The sequence below is a fragment of the Pygocentrus nattereri genome, chromosome 25 (genome assembly GCF_015220715.1).
Source record: "Pygocentrus nattereri isolate fPygNat1 chromosome 25, fPygNat1.pri, whole genome shotgun sequence".
In the NCBI taxonomy this organism is placed as follows: domain Eukaryota; kingdom Metazoa; phylum Chordata; class Actinopteri; order Characiformes; family Serrasalmidae; genus Pygocentrus; species Pygocentrus nattereri.
In genome coordinates this window covers 27278196-27296445 of record NC_051235.1, presented here as the reverse complement: position 1 = coordinate 27296445, position 18250 = coordinate 27278196, and the positions used below count along the sequence as shown (strand labels likewise).

The following is an 18250-nucleotide window of genomic DNA, read 5'->3' as shown; positions in this document are numbered from 1 at the left end:
GTGGAAAGCAGGGTGTTTCTAATAAAGTGGCCAGTGAGTGGAAAGCAGGGTAAGTGTTTCTTATAAAGTGGCCAGTGAGTGGAAAGCAGGGTAAGTGTTTCTAATAAATCGGCCAGTGAGAGGAATGCAAGGTGTTTCTAATAAAGTGGCCAGTGAGTGAAGGTTCAAGAGAAATGCTTCTAATAAAGTGTCCCGCAAGTCTAATGAAAGTGTTTCACTAAATGGACATTCAAATGAAGTGCTTCTAATAAAGTGGCCAGTCAGTGGAAGTACAAGGCAGGTTTTTCTAATAAAGTGGACAGTCAGTGTATTTGATAAAGTTGTCTGCATCTCAGAGATGGAGAGATTTTATGTTTCTTGACTAATATTTCTGTCTGTTTGTGAGAAGAAGACTGTATATACATATAACTATACATTTCAAAAGAACTAACACAAACGTTGAGCCCCTCAGCATTTATAACTGGGGCATTTCCGCTTGAGAACACAACCTGAACTTGATGAACAGTCCAATGTATTAATGATGAGAGTCACAGGGTACAGCATGCGCACACACACACACACACACATTTGTACTGCTGTCGCTGAGTGTGTGTAAACGATGCTGTTCAACACTTTAACCTTTACCTCGGCAGTCAAACAGCCTCTTTTATTTTTCCAATAAAAGCTGTTTTTTTTCCATTTAGAGAGCAGCCAAATGCCCCCACAAAGGCAACATATTAATCATTTCATTGTTGTGTTAACACCTCCAGATATAAAAAAACAAAGGCTTTTTTCTCCATTTTTGAAAAAGTTTTTGTGCGCACCAACAGCATGTTTTGTGCTTCGTCCACACAAGAATGCAAAACGACTCAAAACACTCACATGAGCATACCAGCCCAGTTATGGTTATTACGCGGTGATAACAGCGTAATAAATTTAATATCATATCCTTTAAGAACATGTTAGTATAAATTGCACAAAATACAGAGCACGCTGCAAAGCTGATGCAGAGATTTTCTGATGGTGCCATATTATGAAACATTATAAAAACAGTAGGCTTTGACTTGCAGGCTAACAGATGCTTCACACAGATTCAAAGTCTGATTCCTGCCAGAAAATAAAAGCTTAATAAGCGATAGAATGCCTACTGCTGTTGTGGGGTTTTTCAATGCTGTAGCCATTGTCTTTAAAACATCAAAACAGTCCTGATCATGCAGAGAAACTGAGGTTTTCACTCTATTTGAATTAGCAGTTAGCATTTATTTTTAAAATCTGACATTAGATTATGAGCATAAGTTCACATTTCTTTAGCGTCAATGAGGTATTTTTAACATTTGCAGTTGAGCTGATGTTCCCATTTAAAATAATTGGGCGAAGTACATTCTGATGCATATACAACTGAATGTTAAGGAAAAAGTAACTGTTAAAGCCAAATTCAGCTGCAAACAGGTTATCGCCCCCTAATTGCCAAACACATCTTGTATCCACATGCATTTTTGCGGACTGGATCACTTTCAGGTTTCGCTTGACAGCATAAAACCCTTTTGCATGTATTGTAATGGAATCTTTGATCACATTATTCATCCACATTAAATGTGTTTTGCTCTCTGACTACAATTATGTGAGAGGAAATGAGTCTGACTATCTGAGTCTGACTGAAATGAGTCTGACTATCACGTGAGAGGATAAACAAGTAAAAGAAAGATGGTGGATATGCAAGCCTGCACTTTGGGCCGATGACAGCGTCCCAGCCAAGCTTATTGACTCCTATTGTGATGGGGGAAAAATAAACAAAAGTAAAACAGAAACGGTGCATGTGCCTTTCACATGGGGAAGTGAGATCAGATCTCATCGGGTCACACTGGCAATGCATTTTAGTGAAAAGGGTAAATGGAATCAGATCAAACATCTGTAAATCCAAGGTGCAAGAAACCATCAGTTGCATTTCAGCCAGAGTTCGGCTTGCACAATAAATGAAAATAGCTACGGATATGCAGTCACTGCGGTGAAGACCTGCTCTTATGAAGCATCAAAAGCTACCTGACAACTAATATCGCCCCCTTGTGGAGAATTTTTAGCCTGCTTAATGTGAGCGAGTGGGTTACAAGCAGGTTCCATGAGGTGCTTTGCAACAAAAAAAGGCATTTTCAAAAATATCTGGATATGTTTGGAGAGCATTATACAAAGAGCTAATAGACAGCTATACAGCTATACACACACACACACACACACACACACACACACACACACACACACACACATTCGCTCACTCCTCCTTCAGAGTGCTGCTATTCATGCAGCAGTCTGAGGAGCATCTCTGCCTAAGGACACACATTTAGTAAAGACATCACGCGTCGAAACCATTCAGCTCTCTCTCTCTCTCTCTCTCTCTCTCTCTCTCTCTCTCTCCCTCCCTTTTCTTCTCCCTCTCTTTTTTCTCCAGCTCTTCCGCTCTTGCTCTCTCACATATTCCCTTTCTCTCCCTTTACCCCTTTTGCTGTTTTTTCCTTAAACTCTCTCTCTATCCCTTCCCCTTTTTTCTCCCTTTCCCTTGTTCTGTTTCTCACTTCATCTCTTTTTCTCTTTCTCCCTTTCCCTCCTTCTGCAACCCCTCTCTACATCTTTCTCGCTGTCTTTCTCTAATTTCCTTCTTTCTCTTTTTCCTTCTCTAACACTTATCTTCTTCTTCATCTCTCTTTCTCTCGTTCTCTTCCTATTTTATACATTTTTCTCTAGCTTCCCCCTTCTCTCTCTCTGTCTCTCTCTCTTTCTCTATCTATTCCTCTTTCGCACTTTCTGTAACCCCTTTCTACTTCTTTCTCTCTTTCATCAGTTTTCTCTCCTTCTTTCTTTTTCTCTACCCTTATCTTCCTCTTTATCTCTCTCTCTCTAAACCCTCGCTCCTTTTCTGCTTTCTCTCTACCCCTTTCTCTTTCTTCCTGTCTCTCCTGCTCCGCCTGTTACTTCTTTTCTCTCTCTAACCCTTTTCTCCCTCTTACTCTCTTCCAATCTCTCATTCTCTTTTTCTTTGCTCTTCACACATTTTTCTCTCCCTTCCCCCTGTCTCTCGCTCTCTGTGTCTCTCACTAGCATAGGCTATTACCCTGGCTCTCTCACTCCTGTCCACTCCACTGTGTGCTGACCTCCAGTTGGTTGCTGGATAAATGCAGCTCCATCGGCCGTGTTTATTTAGATCTATGACAAACAGCAAAAATAGCCTATAGGGCTGAAACCCACAGAGATCCCTTTAGATTCACAGTACATTTCCTCACTGCTACCTTCATCTGTCTCCACCTACAGCATGCAGAAAAATAAAACCTCCCAAGAGAGAAAGAGAGAGAGAGAGAGAGAGAGAGACAGAGAGAGATGGAGAGAGTGTGAATGAGAGGCAGGTAGATGAGGGATAGAAAGAAAGAGAGATACAGTGAATGAGTGAGGAAGGAGAGGGAGGGCGGTGGTGGATGAGAAAGAGATAAAAAAAGATGGATGAGTGAGAGATAAGAGAGATCAGACAGAGTGGGTAATGAGTGTTGCATAAATACTGCATCAGTGCCGGCTGAAGTGATCCACCTCAATAAATCATGAAGCTTTTGCCTACGTGGCTCAAACACATAAAGATTCCGAACAAGACGAGTTTTCACGTCTAGTTTTCATGGTCAAAATACGGCAGAAATAAGAGCAGATGGACTGTGTTTGTGTGGAGAGTTTACTGCAGTGTGGCCACTTTGCTGGAGAGGAGCACAAACTGACCCATCCCGCACTCACTAAAGCACAAACCACTGCTGAGAGAGAGAGAGAGAGAGAGAGAGAGAGAGAGAGAGAGAGAAAGCAGTTGCCATGGTTTCGTTTTAAACGGCTTTTAATGGCAGTGGGTAAGAAGGCCAGATCTGCAGATTCAAGCCCTGAGTTTCACCTTTAGAGATTTGTGTGTAATTCAATTAGAACGAATAGGAGCATGTGTGTGTATGTGTGCACACTTGTTTTTGTACATTTTCTGGACAAAAATGACCCACTGTAAACAGAACTAACTGATACGATCAACAAAATGCTCCCGGCTTTATAAAATCCTTTTTAAAAAAGCTCCATGTTTCATTTTTAACCCTTGTGTAGTGTTGGTGTGTTTGTTACTCAGTGGTCTGGTGGACCCACCACATCAATACAGCTGTAACAACTTATGTAAAAATACCAGATGTTTAAAATATCACAAGTGGCCAGCATAGGGTTCTCCTTTAGCAGCTGTAGCCAGTCAGCAGCCTGTCCATGTTGTCCACACACACACACACACACACACACAGACCCGAACACCATACAGTGTTAACACTGAAAGAGTACGCCAGAGTAAAACCATTTCTTTTTAGTTACTGAGGATTAGATTAGCGATTACACAAGATTCGATTCAGTTTAGGATTAGATTTAAAACACTGTTATTACATATTAGACATAATAATACATATTTGTAATACATATCAATACCTTTCAGACACCAAGAGCCAGAACAAAATGCTCATTACAACTAGGAACCACAGGCTATATTTACACAAACATTTATAGTTTTTAAACCCATTTTCCCACCTGTCATGTAGATGAGTTTAAGTTAAGTGATACTTTTTTGATCCCACAACTGGGGAAATTCCACCTCCACATTTAACCCATCCGTGAAGTGAAACACCACACACACACTAGTGAACACACACACTAGGGGACAGTGAGCACACTTGCCCGGAGCGGTGGGCAGCCCTGTTGACGGTGCCCAGGGAGCAGTTGGGGGTTAGGTGTCTTGCTCAAGGACACCTCAGTCATAGACTGTCGGCCCTGGGGATTGAACCGGCAACCTTCCGGTCACAGGGCCAGATCCCTAACCTCCAGCCCACGACTGCCCCCACAGCTTTAGCTCTGCCGTGGCAGAGCCTTCAAAAATAAGAAGAACTCGTCAACGCTCCCCTCCACGGAAATCTTTAGTAAAAGGCAAAAGATTTGTGCGTGAATGAAGAGAAACCCGAGCTATGAACCCGAGTTTAGTGGGACGTCTGGCATTTTTTGTTTCCCACAATCCATTTCAAATCTGGCTTGTATTCAGTTGTTGCTACTCGAAGCAGTTCTTTCACATGTAGATCAGTAAGAACGGAGCGATGCTTTGATTTCATGTGTTTCAGGGTGGAAAATACTGATTCACAAACATAGGTTGAGCCGAACATTGACAGGAGCTTCAGTGCAGCTTGTTTTACATTGGGATACTTCTCCACAGGCACGATTTTCCAAAATTCCAGGGTTCCCTGTCCTCAAAGTTCTGTTGCAGACTTTCAAGAAGTGTTGCATAGTGTGCAGTTCTCCCTTTTAGGACCTCAGCTGCTTGGGCACTTGCATTTGACACAGACTGGAAATGTGTTAGTTCTCCCTTTTTAAGACAAGTTTTAAACCGCTTGAGTTTGTTAACAAATGCAAATACTGACTGCACTAGATCAGGGAGCATCTTTAATTTCCCCTGGAGATCACGGTTCAGTCTGTCCAAGTGGTGCAGCATGTCCACCACGTTGGAGTGCAGTGAGGAAAAGTGCCGCTGAAGATTAGAACATAGATATATATATATGTGTGTGTGTGTGTGTGTGTGTATGTATGTGTATATATATATATATATATATATATATATATATATATATATATATATATATATACACACACACACACACATATATATTTAATTGTAAATAGAAGAGCCGCATGTGGCTCGTGAGCCGTGGGTTGGCCACCCCTGATACAGATACTTGGTTATACTTTCTGCTTCTCACAATCCAAACAATCCCCAACACATTCAGTGGTGTTGAGGTCTGGACTCTGGGGTGCTCAGTCCATTGCTTCTTTGTTTGATGCGTCCGTCTCCTTTTCTCAGTGAGGTTCTTCTTGATCAGCTACACATGCTTTTATACCCACAGCGCTGAGTGGTCTTCTCACAGTGGAAGGATGGACAGAAACACCTGTGGATGTTTTCAGATCTAAAACAGCTTGATTTTCTCCTCTCTCTCAGAGATGAAAGATCTTTCATTCCTTATGCATGTGGATTGACTTTTTTCTAATCTCCTCAGAAGTACGTCCTGAAATATGAATCACTTGGCTTTCAGAATAAAGTAAAAGCAGTTAAAGCTGATTTTTTGATTGCTGAGGCTAAAGGAATGATTCGGTGAAAAATCAAATGTACAATATTTTCTATTTACCCCAGACAGAAAGCTAACATTGCTGACGCTGCTAACAAACACCAAGAACTCAATAGTCACCCAAACAACTCAAATCGTTTCTGTAAAAATACATCACCAAAACTTTTATCAACCCACTCAACCTGCCTCCAGGTCTTTAATAAGGTCATGTAGACTTGATGATGTGGTTTAGGACACAGTGTGACTGTTAACTGTAAAAAATTATAAAAATCTAGACAACTCACTAGAGAACCGGAGTAGGAGTGCTGACCTAGAATCAGTGGGTTGAGAGACGTTTTGGTGATGCACATTTACACAAATGATTTGGGCTATTTGGGTGACTATTGAGTTCTGGTGTTTTTAGCTAGTTAGCCTCATATCTCCAGTTCTAAACTAAAGAGTCAAATTTTGGATTCCAAACATGTCTCGGCTGTTCGACTTCATCTGGGATAAGTGGAAAATTGTGTAAATCTGTGTCTGACTGTTCCTCTAAGGTTAGGGTTGAGTGTGGTGGAGCAAAGCATTTTCATACAGAAGAACATCACTCTCACAGTACACACCCTAACAGGCTCTACCCCTCCACAGGTGTGTGTACCGAACACACAGCTACGCTTCTGAGTCCCAGCCCTCGCCACATGCGAGTGTTTCTAAAACTAGACTCTCTGCGCAGACAGCCACGGCATGCTTCATGCAAAATTAACCCGCATCTGCATGCTGTTCTGAAAAAAGGGAAGGCGGATTACAGTCAAGAACTGGAACCTGCGCACTGCCATTTCTGCTGAAGCTCTACTTTCAGAGTTTACTTAAGACAACCATCTGACTAAAGGGGACTCACGCTTCAGGAACTTAAGCAGAGCTGATAGAGATCACAAAGAAAGAACTACTGCGGGGCTCTCTCTTGCATTTTAATTGCTCGTTCTCATTTCTTTCCACTGAAATGCAAGACAGAGTCCCACAGTTATTTCTTCTTTGCGAACTTAAAGGAATAACCCAGCGTTTTTCAACCTAAACTGTATATGCCACAGTTGCAACATATATTTGATTACCATACAGTAATTTTGGCAGCTAAGAAAAGAAAACCAAAAAACCTGAAGACTTGAAATTGGCTAAGTGATAACAGAAGCTACTGGGCAGATGAAAACATAAAAACGGCAGTGTAAAAAACGTAGAACACTTGTCAAATACTGTATAAGCTGTATAACAGGTTGTTTCAGGGACAGAACTAGTCTTTCATAGGGATGAACTTGTGGTACACTGCATGGCCAAAAGTATGTGGACACCTAACCATAACATCTATATTAGCTTTGGCCATTAATATGGGTTCATGCACCCTCTGCAGCTATAAACTGTCTTCACTCTTCTGGGAAGGCTTTTCGCAACTTTTTGGAGAGCATCTGTGAGGTCATGCACTGATTTTGGGTGAGAAGGCCAGGCTCACAATTGACATTCAATTTATCCTTTTTATCTATCCTAAAGGTGTTCTGTGGGGTTGAGGTCAGGGCTCTGGAGGCCACTGGAGTTCCTCCACAGCAAACACATCAAACCATGTCTTTATGAACCTGATTTGTGCACAGGAGCACAGGCATGCTGGAAGAGTAAAGGGCCCTCCTCAAATTCTTGCCACGACATTGGAAGCATTTGTCTAAACCCTAAGCACAAACCTTAAAACAGTAGACATCATCCCTCCTCCATGAAATTTTACTGTTGGCACTGTGCATTCAGGTGGGAAGCGTTCTCCTGGCATCCATCACACTGCTGGATAGTGGAGTGTGATTCATCACTCCAGAGAATATATTTCCAGTCCAGCTCCAGCTGCTTCACATCACTCCAGCCGTCACTTGGCATTGTGCATAGTGATCTTAGGCTTGAGTGCAGCCGCTTGGCCAGTGTTTGTCTATGGAGATTGCATGTCTATGTGATGTCATAAACCTGTCATCAGTGGGTGTGGCTGAAAAACCTAAAGGCAATAATTATGAGGGGTGTCTGCATACTTTTGATGATAAACTGTAAGTTGGTGCCAGTATTGTGGTGCTGGTGGAGTTCTGGATAAAACTTCATAGGAATAGCTTTGGTAAATCAGTTTGTCATAGCAGCCTCATCATAAAACCTACTGTACAGCTGTAGTTTAAATATTTGCATTATACAGTCACTAGAGCTCGACCAATATGAAAATTTTACTGGAAATATTGATTTTAAGCAGCCAAAAAATTTAGATATAATTTTATATTTACATAACAGACCTTAATTTTGTACCCCAGTAGTGTGGTTAATCTGTGCTTTACTGACTGACATGTTTTCTACAATCCATCCATCCATCCATCCATTTTCCAAGCCGCTTCTCCATCAGGGTCGCGGGGGGGTGCTGGAGCCTATCCCAGCAGTCATCAGGCAGAAGGCAGGATACACCCTGGACAGGTTGCCAGTCCATCACAGGGCAGACAGACAGACACAGACAGTCACTCACACACCTAGGGGCAATTTAGCATGTCCAATCGACCTGACTGCATGTCTTTGGACTGTGGGAGGAAACCGGAGAACTCCACACAGAGAGGACCCCGGTCGCCCGGGCGGGGAATCGAACCCAGGCCCTCCTCGCTGTGAGGCGACAGTGCTATCCACCACGCCACCATGCCGCCCGTTTTCTACAATCACATTTCTTAAACTCTAATAAACAGCATATAGATACTTCACTCACATCCTTGGACGACAAATCTTTCACCAAATTCTGACTGAGTTCTCTTTGAACTCTCATTCAAATCAACAGGAAGGGGTCCCAAGCATAACCCATGTTACAAAATCTTCTTCTGCACACTGGGAATTATACATTTCCACCAAAGGCGTCTCCAAGCAGCTTTAAACTGGGAGTGACTCTTTCTGTGCTCTTCAAAATTTTGCTCTATCTTTGCTCTATCATTAGTTAAATTCCCAGTGGTGCCACAACCAAAAACGTCTGAAATTATTGGCGCATTATTACCAATACAAAGCTGATTAAACTGTCATTCGTCAGCATTAGCTGATCTTCTCAGCCAAACAACATATGGTTTATGCTCTAATAGCCATGTATTTCCAACATTCAAGGAACTCAGCAGCCGCCCACTGGCTTATTATAAGTGAGCTTCAGGTCAGCAGGGTTTTTTTTTCCTTAGTGCATAGAAACCACTTAAAATAACTTCGAGGGCGATACTGATATAACAGATTGAGATTAGTCTGAAAACCAATGGACTATTCCTTGTAGATGTAGACACTGAAGCCATCAGCATTCCCAACCTCTTCTCTCATTTGTAAAAGAGCGTCTTTTCTGCAGATTGACGCAGCGTGCACCTGACATTAACTATTCATCACTCTGACAACCATTTCAATTCCACCGTTTTAATTCAGCGCCCTGGAACGCCTCTGCCTGCAAACCGCTGTTTTCAGCATTGAATGGAATCCACTGAGCGTGATCAAAGCCAGGCAGCCACATACTCCCTGAGACACAGCACTTGCAGGATTCTTTTGTTTACAGAAGCAGCTCCTCGTTACGAAGCGAACATGGTCTTTCAAGACGACTAGAGCAGAACCGAAACCGCATTTAAGCGTTCTGGGGCCCAAGCACACCCCATCCAGGCATTTAACATAATAAGAATAATTATACAGTATTCTTAGAGCTTAGTGGATTTTTTGCTTTCACTTATGAAAGTTGCTCTTGTATCTTCTGTTTGATATCGTCCAGAGGAAGGGTTAGGCTACAGAACTCTGACTGTAGTTAACTGAGTAAAACTGAGCCATCTGAGCGAACTCTGGATAGTCTAAACGGCCAAACAAGCCTTAGAATATTTTTAAGTTGCTTAATTTATTTCAATTGCAATCACGCATCTGAAGCTCCCTGCTGGCCAAGACTCTGAGTCGCAGCCCCCAAAATCATTGAGTTAAAGGAAATGTGTTTTTAGAAATTAAGCTCTTTATAAATCTGGCTTGAAACAAATTAATTAACTAATTCATTCACTCAACCACTCACTCATTCACTCACTAACCACTCACCAGCTAACTCATTAAATCACAAACTTAATAACTGATTATCTAACTCTCACTCACAAACTCACTATCTTAATCTCAACCTAACTCACTCACTCACTCATCAATTACCTCACTAATTCACTCACAAACTAATTCAATCACTCACAAATTAATTCACTAACTAAATCACAACCTAACTCACTCACTCACAAACTAATTCACTCACAAACTCACTAACTAAATCACAAGCTAACTCACTAACTCACTCATAAACTAACTCACTAACTCATAAACTAACTCACTAACTCATAAACTAACTCACTAACTCATAAAATAACTCACTAACTAACTCATAAACTAACTCACTAACTCATAAACTAACTCACTAACTCATAAACTAACTCACTAACTCATAAACTAACTCACTAATTCACTCACAAACTAATTCACTCATAAACTACCTCACTAACTAAATCACAACCTAACTCACTAACTCATAAACTAATTCACTCACTCACAAACTAATTCACTCACAAACCCACTAACTAAATCACAACCAAACTCACTAATTCACTCACAAACTAACTCACTCACAAAATAATTCACTCACAAACTAATTCACTCACTCACAAACTAATTCACTCACTCACAAACTAATTCACTCATAAACCTACTAACTAAATCACAACCTAACTCACTAACTCACTCATAAACTAACTCACTCACAAAATAATTCACTCACAAACTAATTCACTCACTCACAAACTAATTCACTCATAAACCTACTAACTAAATCACAACCTAACTCACTAACTCACTCATAAACTAACTCACTCACTCACAAACTAATTCACTCACAAACTCACTAACTAAATCACAAGCTAACTCACTAACTCACTCATAAACTAACTCACTAACTCATAAACTAACTCACTAACTCATAAACTAACTCACTAACTCATAAAATAACTCACTAACTAACTCATAAACTAACTCACTAACTCATAAACTAACTCACTAACTCATAAACTAACTCACTAACTCACTCATAAACTAACTCACTAACTCATAAACTAACTCACTAACTCATAAACTAACTCACTAACTCATAAACTAACTCACTAATTCACTCACAAACTAATTCACTCATAAACTACCTCACTAACTAAATCACAACCTAACTCACTAACTCATAAACTAATTCACTCACTCACAAACTAATTCACTCACAAACCCACTAACTAAATCACAACCAAACTCACTAATTCACTCACAAACTAACTCACTCACAAAATAATTCACTCACAAACTAATTCACTCACTCACAAACTAATTCACTCACTCACAAACTAATTCACTCATAAACCTACTAACTAAATCACAACCTAACTCACTAACTCACTCATAAACTAACTCACTCACAAAATAATTCACTCACAAACTAATTCACTCACTCACAAACTAATTCACTCATAAACCTACTAACTAAATCACAACCTAACTCACTAACTCACTCATAAACTAACTCACTCACTCACAAACTAATTCACTCACAAACCCACTAACTAAATCAGAACCTAACTCACTAATTCACTCACAAACTAACTAACTCACTCACTCACAAAATAATTCACTCACAAACTCACTAACTCACTCACAAACTAACTCACTAACTCATAAACTAATTCACTCACTCACAAACTAATTCACTCACAAACCCACTAACTAAATCACAACCTAACTCACTAATTCACTCACAAACTAACTCACTCACAAAATAATTCACTCACAAACTAATTCACTCACTCACAAACTAATTCACTCACTCACAAACTAATTCACTCACTCACAAACTAATTCACTCATAAACCTACTAACTAAATCACAACCTAACTCACTAACTCACTCATAAACTAACTCACTCACAAAATAATTCACTCACAAACTAATTCACTCACTCACAAACTAATTCACTCATAAACCTACTAACTAAATCACAACCTAACTCACTAACTCACTCATAAACTAACTCACTCACTCATAAACTAATTCACTCACAAACCCACTAACTAAATCACAACCTAACTCACTAATTCACTCACAAACTAACTCACTCACAAAATAATTCACTCACAAACTAATTCACTCACTCACAAACTAATTCACTCATAAACCTACTAACTAAATCACAACCTAACTCACTAACTCACTCATAAACTAACTCACTCACTCACAAACTAATTCACTCACAAACCCACTAACTAAATCACAACCTAACTCACTAATTCACTCACAAACTAACTCACTCACAAAATAATTCACTCACAAAATAATTCACTCACAAACCCACTAACTAAATCACAACCTAACTCACTAACTCACTCATAAACTCACTAACTCAATGACTCAGAAACTCACAAATGATCTTAGTCAATCACAAACTCACTAACTCACAAAGTAACTAACTTACTAACTCTCACTCACAAACTATATCACTGTCAAACTACCTCACTCACAAACTATATCACTGTCAAACTACCTCACTCACAAACTATATCACTGTCAAACTACCTCACTCACAAACTACCTAGCTCACTAATTTACTCATAAAATAACTGACTCACTAACTAACTGATTGACTAACTTATTCTCTCACTGACTCACTAATTCATTTACAAATTAACTAAGTAACTCACTCTCTCACTCAAAACAAACTTTTATTACAGGGCCCATATCCTACATATACTCTCTGTGTGGGTTTATACATCAAATTCTTTTGGATTTATACACCAAAGTCAATAGATCATCATATATACCAAAATGACTTGTTTATGTGATTTTTTTTCACCTCTCTTTATAACATTATAACATTAAACAGGTTGTTTGGGTTACTGTGCCTTTAAGACTAACATTGGTAAATAGCCCGTGTTCTGATTGGATGCCTTGTCAAAAAAGTCAGGGCTTCTTAAAATCCAGTGGGCAGCGTCTATTATAAGTGGGCTCTGAGTCTCTAAACTTCAAAGCAAAGGACCCACACAGGAATTCGTCTTCATAGTAATTGACAGTACAATGCAGAATTGGCAAATTGCGCTTAGGTTGAAAAACACTGGAGTATTCCTTTAATACTGCCTTCTGCAGAATAGGAGTGGATGGCAGGCTTGCAAAAGCCAGGTGTAACAGCGATCTGATGTTGGCATGTGCCAGCTATCACATTATGGTGCCACGTGGAGGCAGTTTCTTTCCCATCTGCCGGGACGAAGCGCGTGTGCTAATTGAGGTCTAATTCTGGCTCAAGCCTTAAACTGCACTGGCAAGATAAACAGCACTGGGGTCCCTGTAGATTGAACTGGCCAGTCTGGCCACCCCTATTTAATTAAAAGAGCAAGACAGCATGTTCAGAGATTACATCCAATTACAGAAATGACATCCAACACATACTTGTTCATTGACCAATACTGATGGAAGCAATAAAGAGTTTCCTACAAAGATTTTTTTTTTACTCTTTAAAGTGCACAACTCGACTCAAAAAAGCGCCGTGTCATACTTTTCTATGTCACATACAAAAGCTTTGAAGAAAGATCCCAGTAATAACCTAGTCACTTTGATTCAGCAGCAGGGTATTATAAGGCATTCACAAATGCACTTGCAGTTGGCGCGGAGCGTGGCAGCTGAAAAGCTCTCATCCTAGCCCACAGAGAGTGAGGGAGATTACGCTCTAATCCCATAACTACTGATTAGACAACATCTCCTGGGGTGTAAACAAACAAATCTCATCTCATAACAAAAATAGGACCCAACCACCATACCAGGCGCCAGAGCCGAGGGGAAACACAAACGACAGCAGTCTTCTGGGGATAAGCGAGAGGTTGAGAGGTTTTAGAAGCAGAGTTCCAGCTCTCGGTTCTTTCCTACAGCACTAACGAAGCCCCTGAAACAGGCCAGATAAGCCAGGGCCCCTCTGAGCCTCATTGAGGATGATTAGGGAATCCACATGGGTCACTAAATTATCCCAATATGCTTTCGTTTCATGGCCTGAGCCTTGTTTTTAGCCAATAAGCCCACTAGAGAATTCACCTAAAGACACTGCTATGTTTGTTAGCTTTATACTGGCAGAGTGCACCATATTAGCAATTACATTAACCATGGCAACTTTACAGAGAAAAGGAAAAAACATCCTTATCCCCTTAAAAGGAAATGAAAGGAATATTCCACTGGATTTTTCCAAATATCTTATAATGCAGTGGTTGGAATATACAGTCATTCCGAGTGGTGTGATGTGAACGGCTCTGTTCTAGAGAAACGTATCCACTCGGATTTCTTTACAGTGGTGGTGTGATAGAAACCAGGAGTCACAATAGCCATGTTCAGCCTAATAATAGCCTAATAATCCGTTAATAATCCGACTAATAGCTTGATCGGAATAGAATACTTCCATGTAAACATTCGGAATACAATTTCTGTCTGATTGATCGAGGTGGGTAATCCTGTAAATAATATGTTAAATAGAGGAATAATATCTGTGTAAACACCTGCATCTGATTACATTCCCTATCAGAACGTGTAAGTACGTGTAAGTACGCATGTGTGTCGCGTCATAGTGAACCTTTATAACGTTCAAACTGGTCTGCAGAGGAAACAAAGTTTATGCTCTGATCTTTAAAAGACAGCAGTGGGACGGACGTCCAGGACGTCCAGGAGTCTGACACATTTTTACAGCAATTAAAAACATAAGCACGCCAACTGGAAACTCATCTCACACTGACTGGACTCACATGTTGTTTGCCGTGGTAATGTTTACTATAAGTGGTTATCTACTCACGCGTGTCATTTTGAATGTGGTTGTGGTTGGTTAGTGTAGTGGTTAATACCTCTGCCTTCTACACTGTAGACTGGGGTTCAATCCCCACCTGGGCAAGCACCCTACACTATACCAATAAGGGTCCTTGGGCAAGACTCCTAACACCACCTTCGCCTCCCTGTGTAAAATGATCAAATTGTAAGTCGCTCTGGATAAGAGCGTCAGCCAAATGCCGTAAATGTAATGAATCGGATTACTTGTAGTGAGCATGTAAATGAAGATTTTCCGTGCGATTGTTGAATACAGTCATATATAAACACCTTTTTATATATAGTCTTAATCTGTAATCAGAATGTATTCAATCGGATTGGCAAAAATATTTGCATGTAAACACACTCACTGTCAAAAATAGGCCAAGCACAAAATGGCCAAAAACTACTTTTAATTGTTTTAACAAATCATTGGTCAGTAAAATAGCAAGAATTAAACAAACAGAAAAAGTAACTTTGTATGGGACAGATTTTCTCCTACATGTATTTTCCCATACAACATGCTGCACGTACCTCTCCCCCATGAAAGGAATTAAAAATATATACTTTTTAGGACAAAACATTTTCAAACCATTCTCAATGTAACTTTCTGTGAAGGAAATTTTAGAGGGAAACTCTTTAGACCACAAACAGTTCTGACTCTGACTGATTCTGCCTGTTTCTCTAGCATTTCACACCAGCCCACTCTAAATGACTGTGTATGTTGTGATAATTGAATTGCGATTGAAAAATCTGTGGAATTTTCTTTTAATGGAAAAAGAATTTTTCCTAGTAATTTTAGATCATTTCTATTCATCCATTCATTATAAAAGCTGACAGAAAATGGCACTTCATAGTCAGTAATAAAAAAAAAAAGAAAACAAAAAAAAGATTTAAGAGTTTGTTCTAAAACAATATTATTTCTTTAATTTCTCAATCAAACAGACTGTAAACATTTAATCCATGTTTGCAAACAGAGGAGGAAGTATTTCATGTTTTTGATTTCAGGATTTTTGCATTTCAGTATTTATGATTTGTGAAATCATCAAATTTGTGCATATAGTCACACTCTGCTTTACTTTTTTGCCATTATTGACACTGAAATAAATAAAAAGAAGCACAGACTCTGTCCATATAGAACATCAATGTGAATGTAATTACTAGTGTAACTAATGTGTAATTAATTTGTTATTACACACAACAATCAGAACTCTAGATAGTTGGTATAGAAAAAAATTAGATGCTGTTGTTGAGAAAAGTTAGCAGTATACAACTGATGGAGTCATGCAGCCATGAAAATGTTGCCATGGTGACAGCATCATCAAATGAATGATTCCCATAGGACAAGCTTGGAAATGCTGATTGATTATTTAGGGTAAATGCTCTGTACTCTGTTATTTATTTGTCGTATGGGTACACCTGGACTTCAAAACTGAGATGTCCCCAACAAAAAACTCAACATCTGCTTCAGCCATGGCCAATGGGAAAAGCTGGCACTGTCACTGTTCCAGTGAAATCAATGGAATATTCAGTTTGCCATCGAACGCCTACCATCATAGGGTAAACACAGAATAAGAGTTAAATATGGCAGATATGCTGTTATGGCTGATAATGCAGGGCTTGGTTACCGGTCTCTCCATCATATCACTGACAGCTCTCATAGAAACGAATAGTCGTCCACTCTTGGTTTCTCAGTGTCACACCTTTTCTGATCACCCTTCTCCCTCAGTAGTGGACAATACACTTATAACTGCTGCCAGTGAGTGCCCCTTCCATACAGTGGAACATGTATGGGAACATGTATGTACTGGACATAACGTTTTCTGGTTTGTACCTTGACCCGGCTCACGGCCTCCTGCGCCTGCATCATGCGAATGTTTTTGGATGGATTTCTCTCTGACAGCAGCTGGGTGGAGCCCAGATAGTTAGCAGCGAAAATGATCCCATCAATGAGGTCTTCAGGCTCACAGGGTCCAGGAACTGGAAGAGAGAGAGAGCAAGAGAGCACACAGATCATAGGTTAAAGCCAGGCTTTCGTGTACTCCTTCATATCTGCACTGAAAAAAAGGAATGAAGAGAATTTCCATTTATCAAACGCAGAGCTAATTAACCGTTTTGTGTAGCTAAACTTGCATTAATCTTGTTTAGATTAGACACTAAACAAAGATTTCCCATTTCCATAGGTTATGGCTATATGAGTGGACAAAATAAGCTTCATCAGAATTACTTTCATATTTTCTTAACTATTTTCATTTACTGTTAGCAAAGCTGAAAGGACCTGAACATAAAAATCATGTGATTTCCTCAGAGTGAACACAGTATCCAATTCTCATCACAGTCACAGCAACACGCTCCAACCCATAAGTGTATACATCATGTACATCATTTATACAGTCAATGATTCCAGCCCCTGCATGGCTGCAGCCTCTGTGTTAATATGTTTTATTCATGTGAAAATTATGAACACATTTGAAGCAAGTAAATTCAATGTCTCAGTGTGCTGGAACAGCTGGAGCATCTGCTGACAGGAGATTTGTTATGATTGTTCATTTGTTATGATTTTTTTTGGAAGTCTTCAAACTCTCAGAGAAAGTCATGCTTTTCAGAGTGTGATTCTAGAGTGACCAACGCAGCAATTCTAAACAACCCCAGACCTCCAGCAAACATCTAGCAACCAGTGTGTCAAACACAATGGGGTAAAGGGGAGTTTATGTGGCCAAGGAGGCAATACAGGCACTCTGGGATTAATCAGACTGTGTGATATGGAGATGTGGACGCCCACTGAGGGACACAGCCCCCATCAGCAACCAGCTGTGTTGGATCCCACAATTGAAAATATTAAGCTTTACGTTCCAGTTCTCTCCTCAGGGGCTGAGGCTCAAAGAAAGATGTACTCTTATATACCCTGGTAGACTGTTGTGAAAAATTTCCAGGCAAAACAGCCATTAAAGACAAGTTATTAATTTTCAGCTTACAGATAGATAGATAGATAGATAGATAGATAGATAGATAGATAGATAGATAGATTATTACAGCAGCATAAATTACAATAAAGAGCAAAACAAATGAGAAATATAGTCATACGCTATTATGCAGATGCATAAATAGAAGATATATAATACAATACACTAAAACAACCATAAAAACCATAAAATGTAATGTGCAGTATGAAAAAAGTAAGTAAAACTAGATAGACAGACAGACAGATAGGCAGACAGACTAACAGACAGACAGACACAGATAAATAGATATTATAGATA

At 39.8% G+C, this 18250-nt stretch overlaps 1 protein-coding gene and 1 non-coding gene across 5 annotated transcripts in view; both read right to left on the bottom strand.

Moving 5' to 3' along the window:
• The window catches only part of apba2b (amyloid beta (A4) precursor protein-binding, family A, member 2b), a 194534-nt gene that overhangs the window by 33431 nt on the left and 142853 nt on the right, over positions 1–18250 (bottom strand). For all 4 annotated transcript variants that reach the window (XM_017723719.2, XM_037534461.1, XM_017723718.2 and 1 more), the window contains one exon: positions 16825–16970. In XM_017723719.2, coding sequence (XP_017579208.1) covers positions 16825–16970 — 146 coding nt within the window. The remainder of the gene's footprint in view (positions 1–16824; positions 16971–18250) is intronic.
• On the bottom strand, positions 4869–4983 carry LOC119262481. Its single transcript, XR_005129681.1, has one exon. It is a non-coding gene; the product is annotated as a U5 spliceosomal RNA (small nuclear RNA).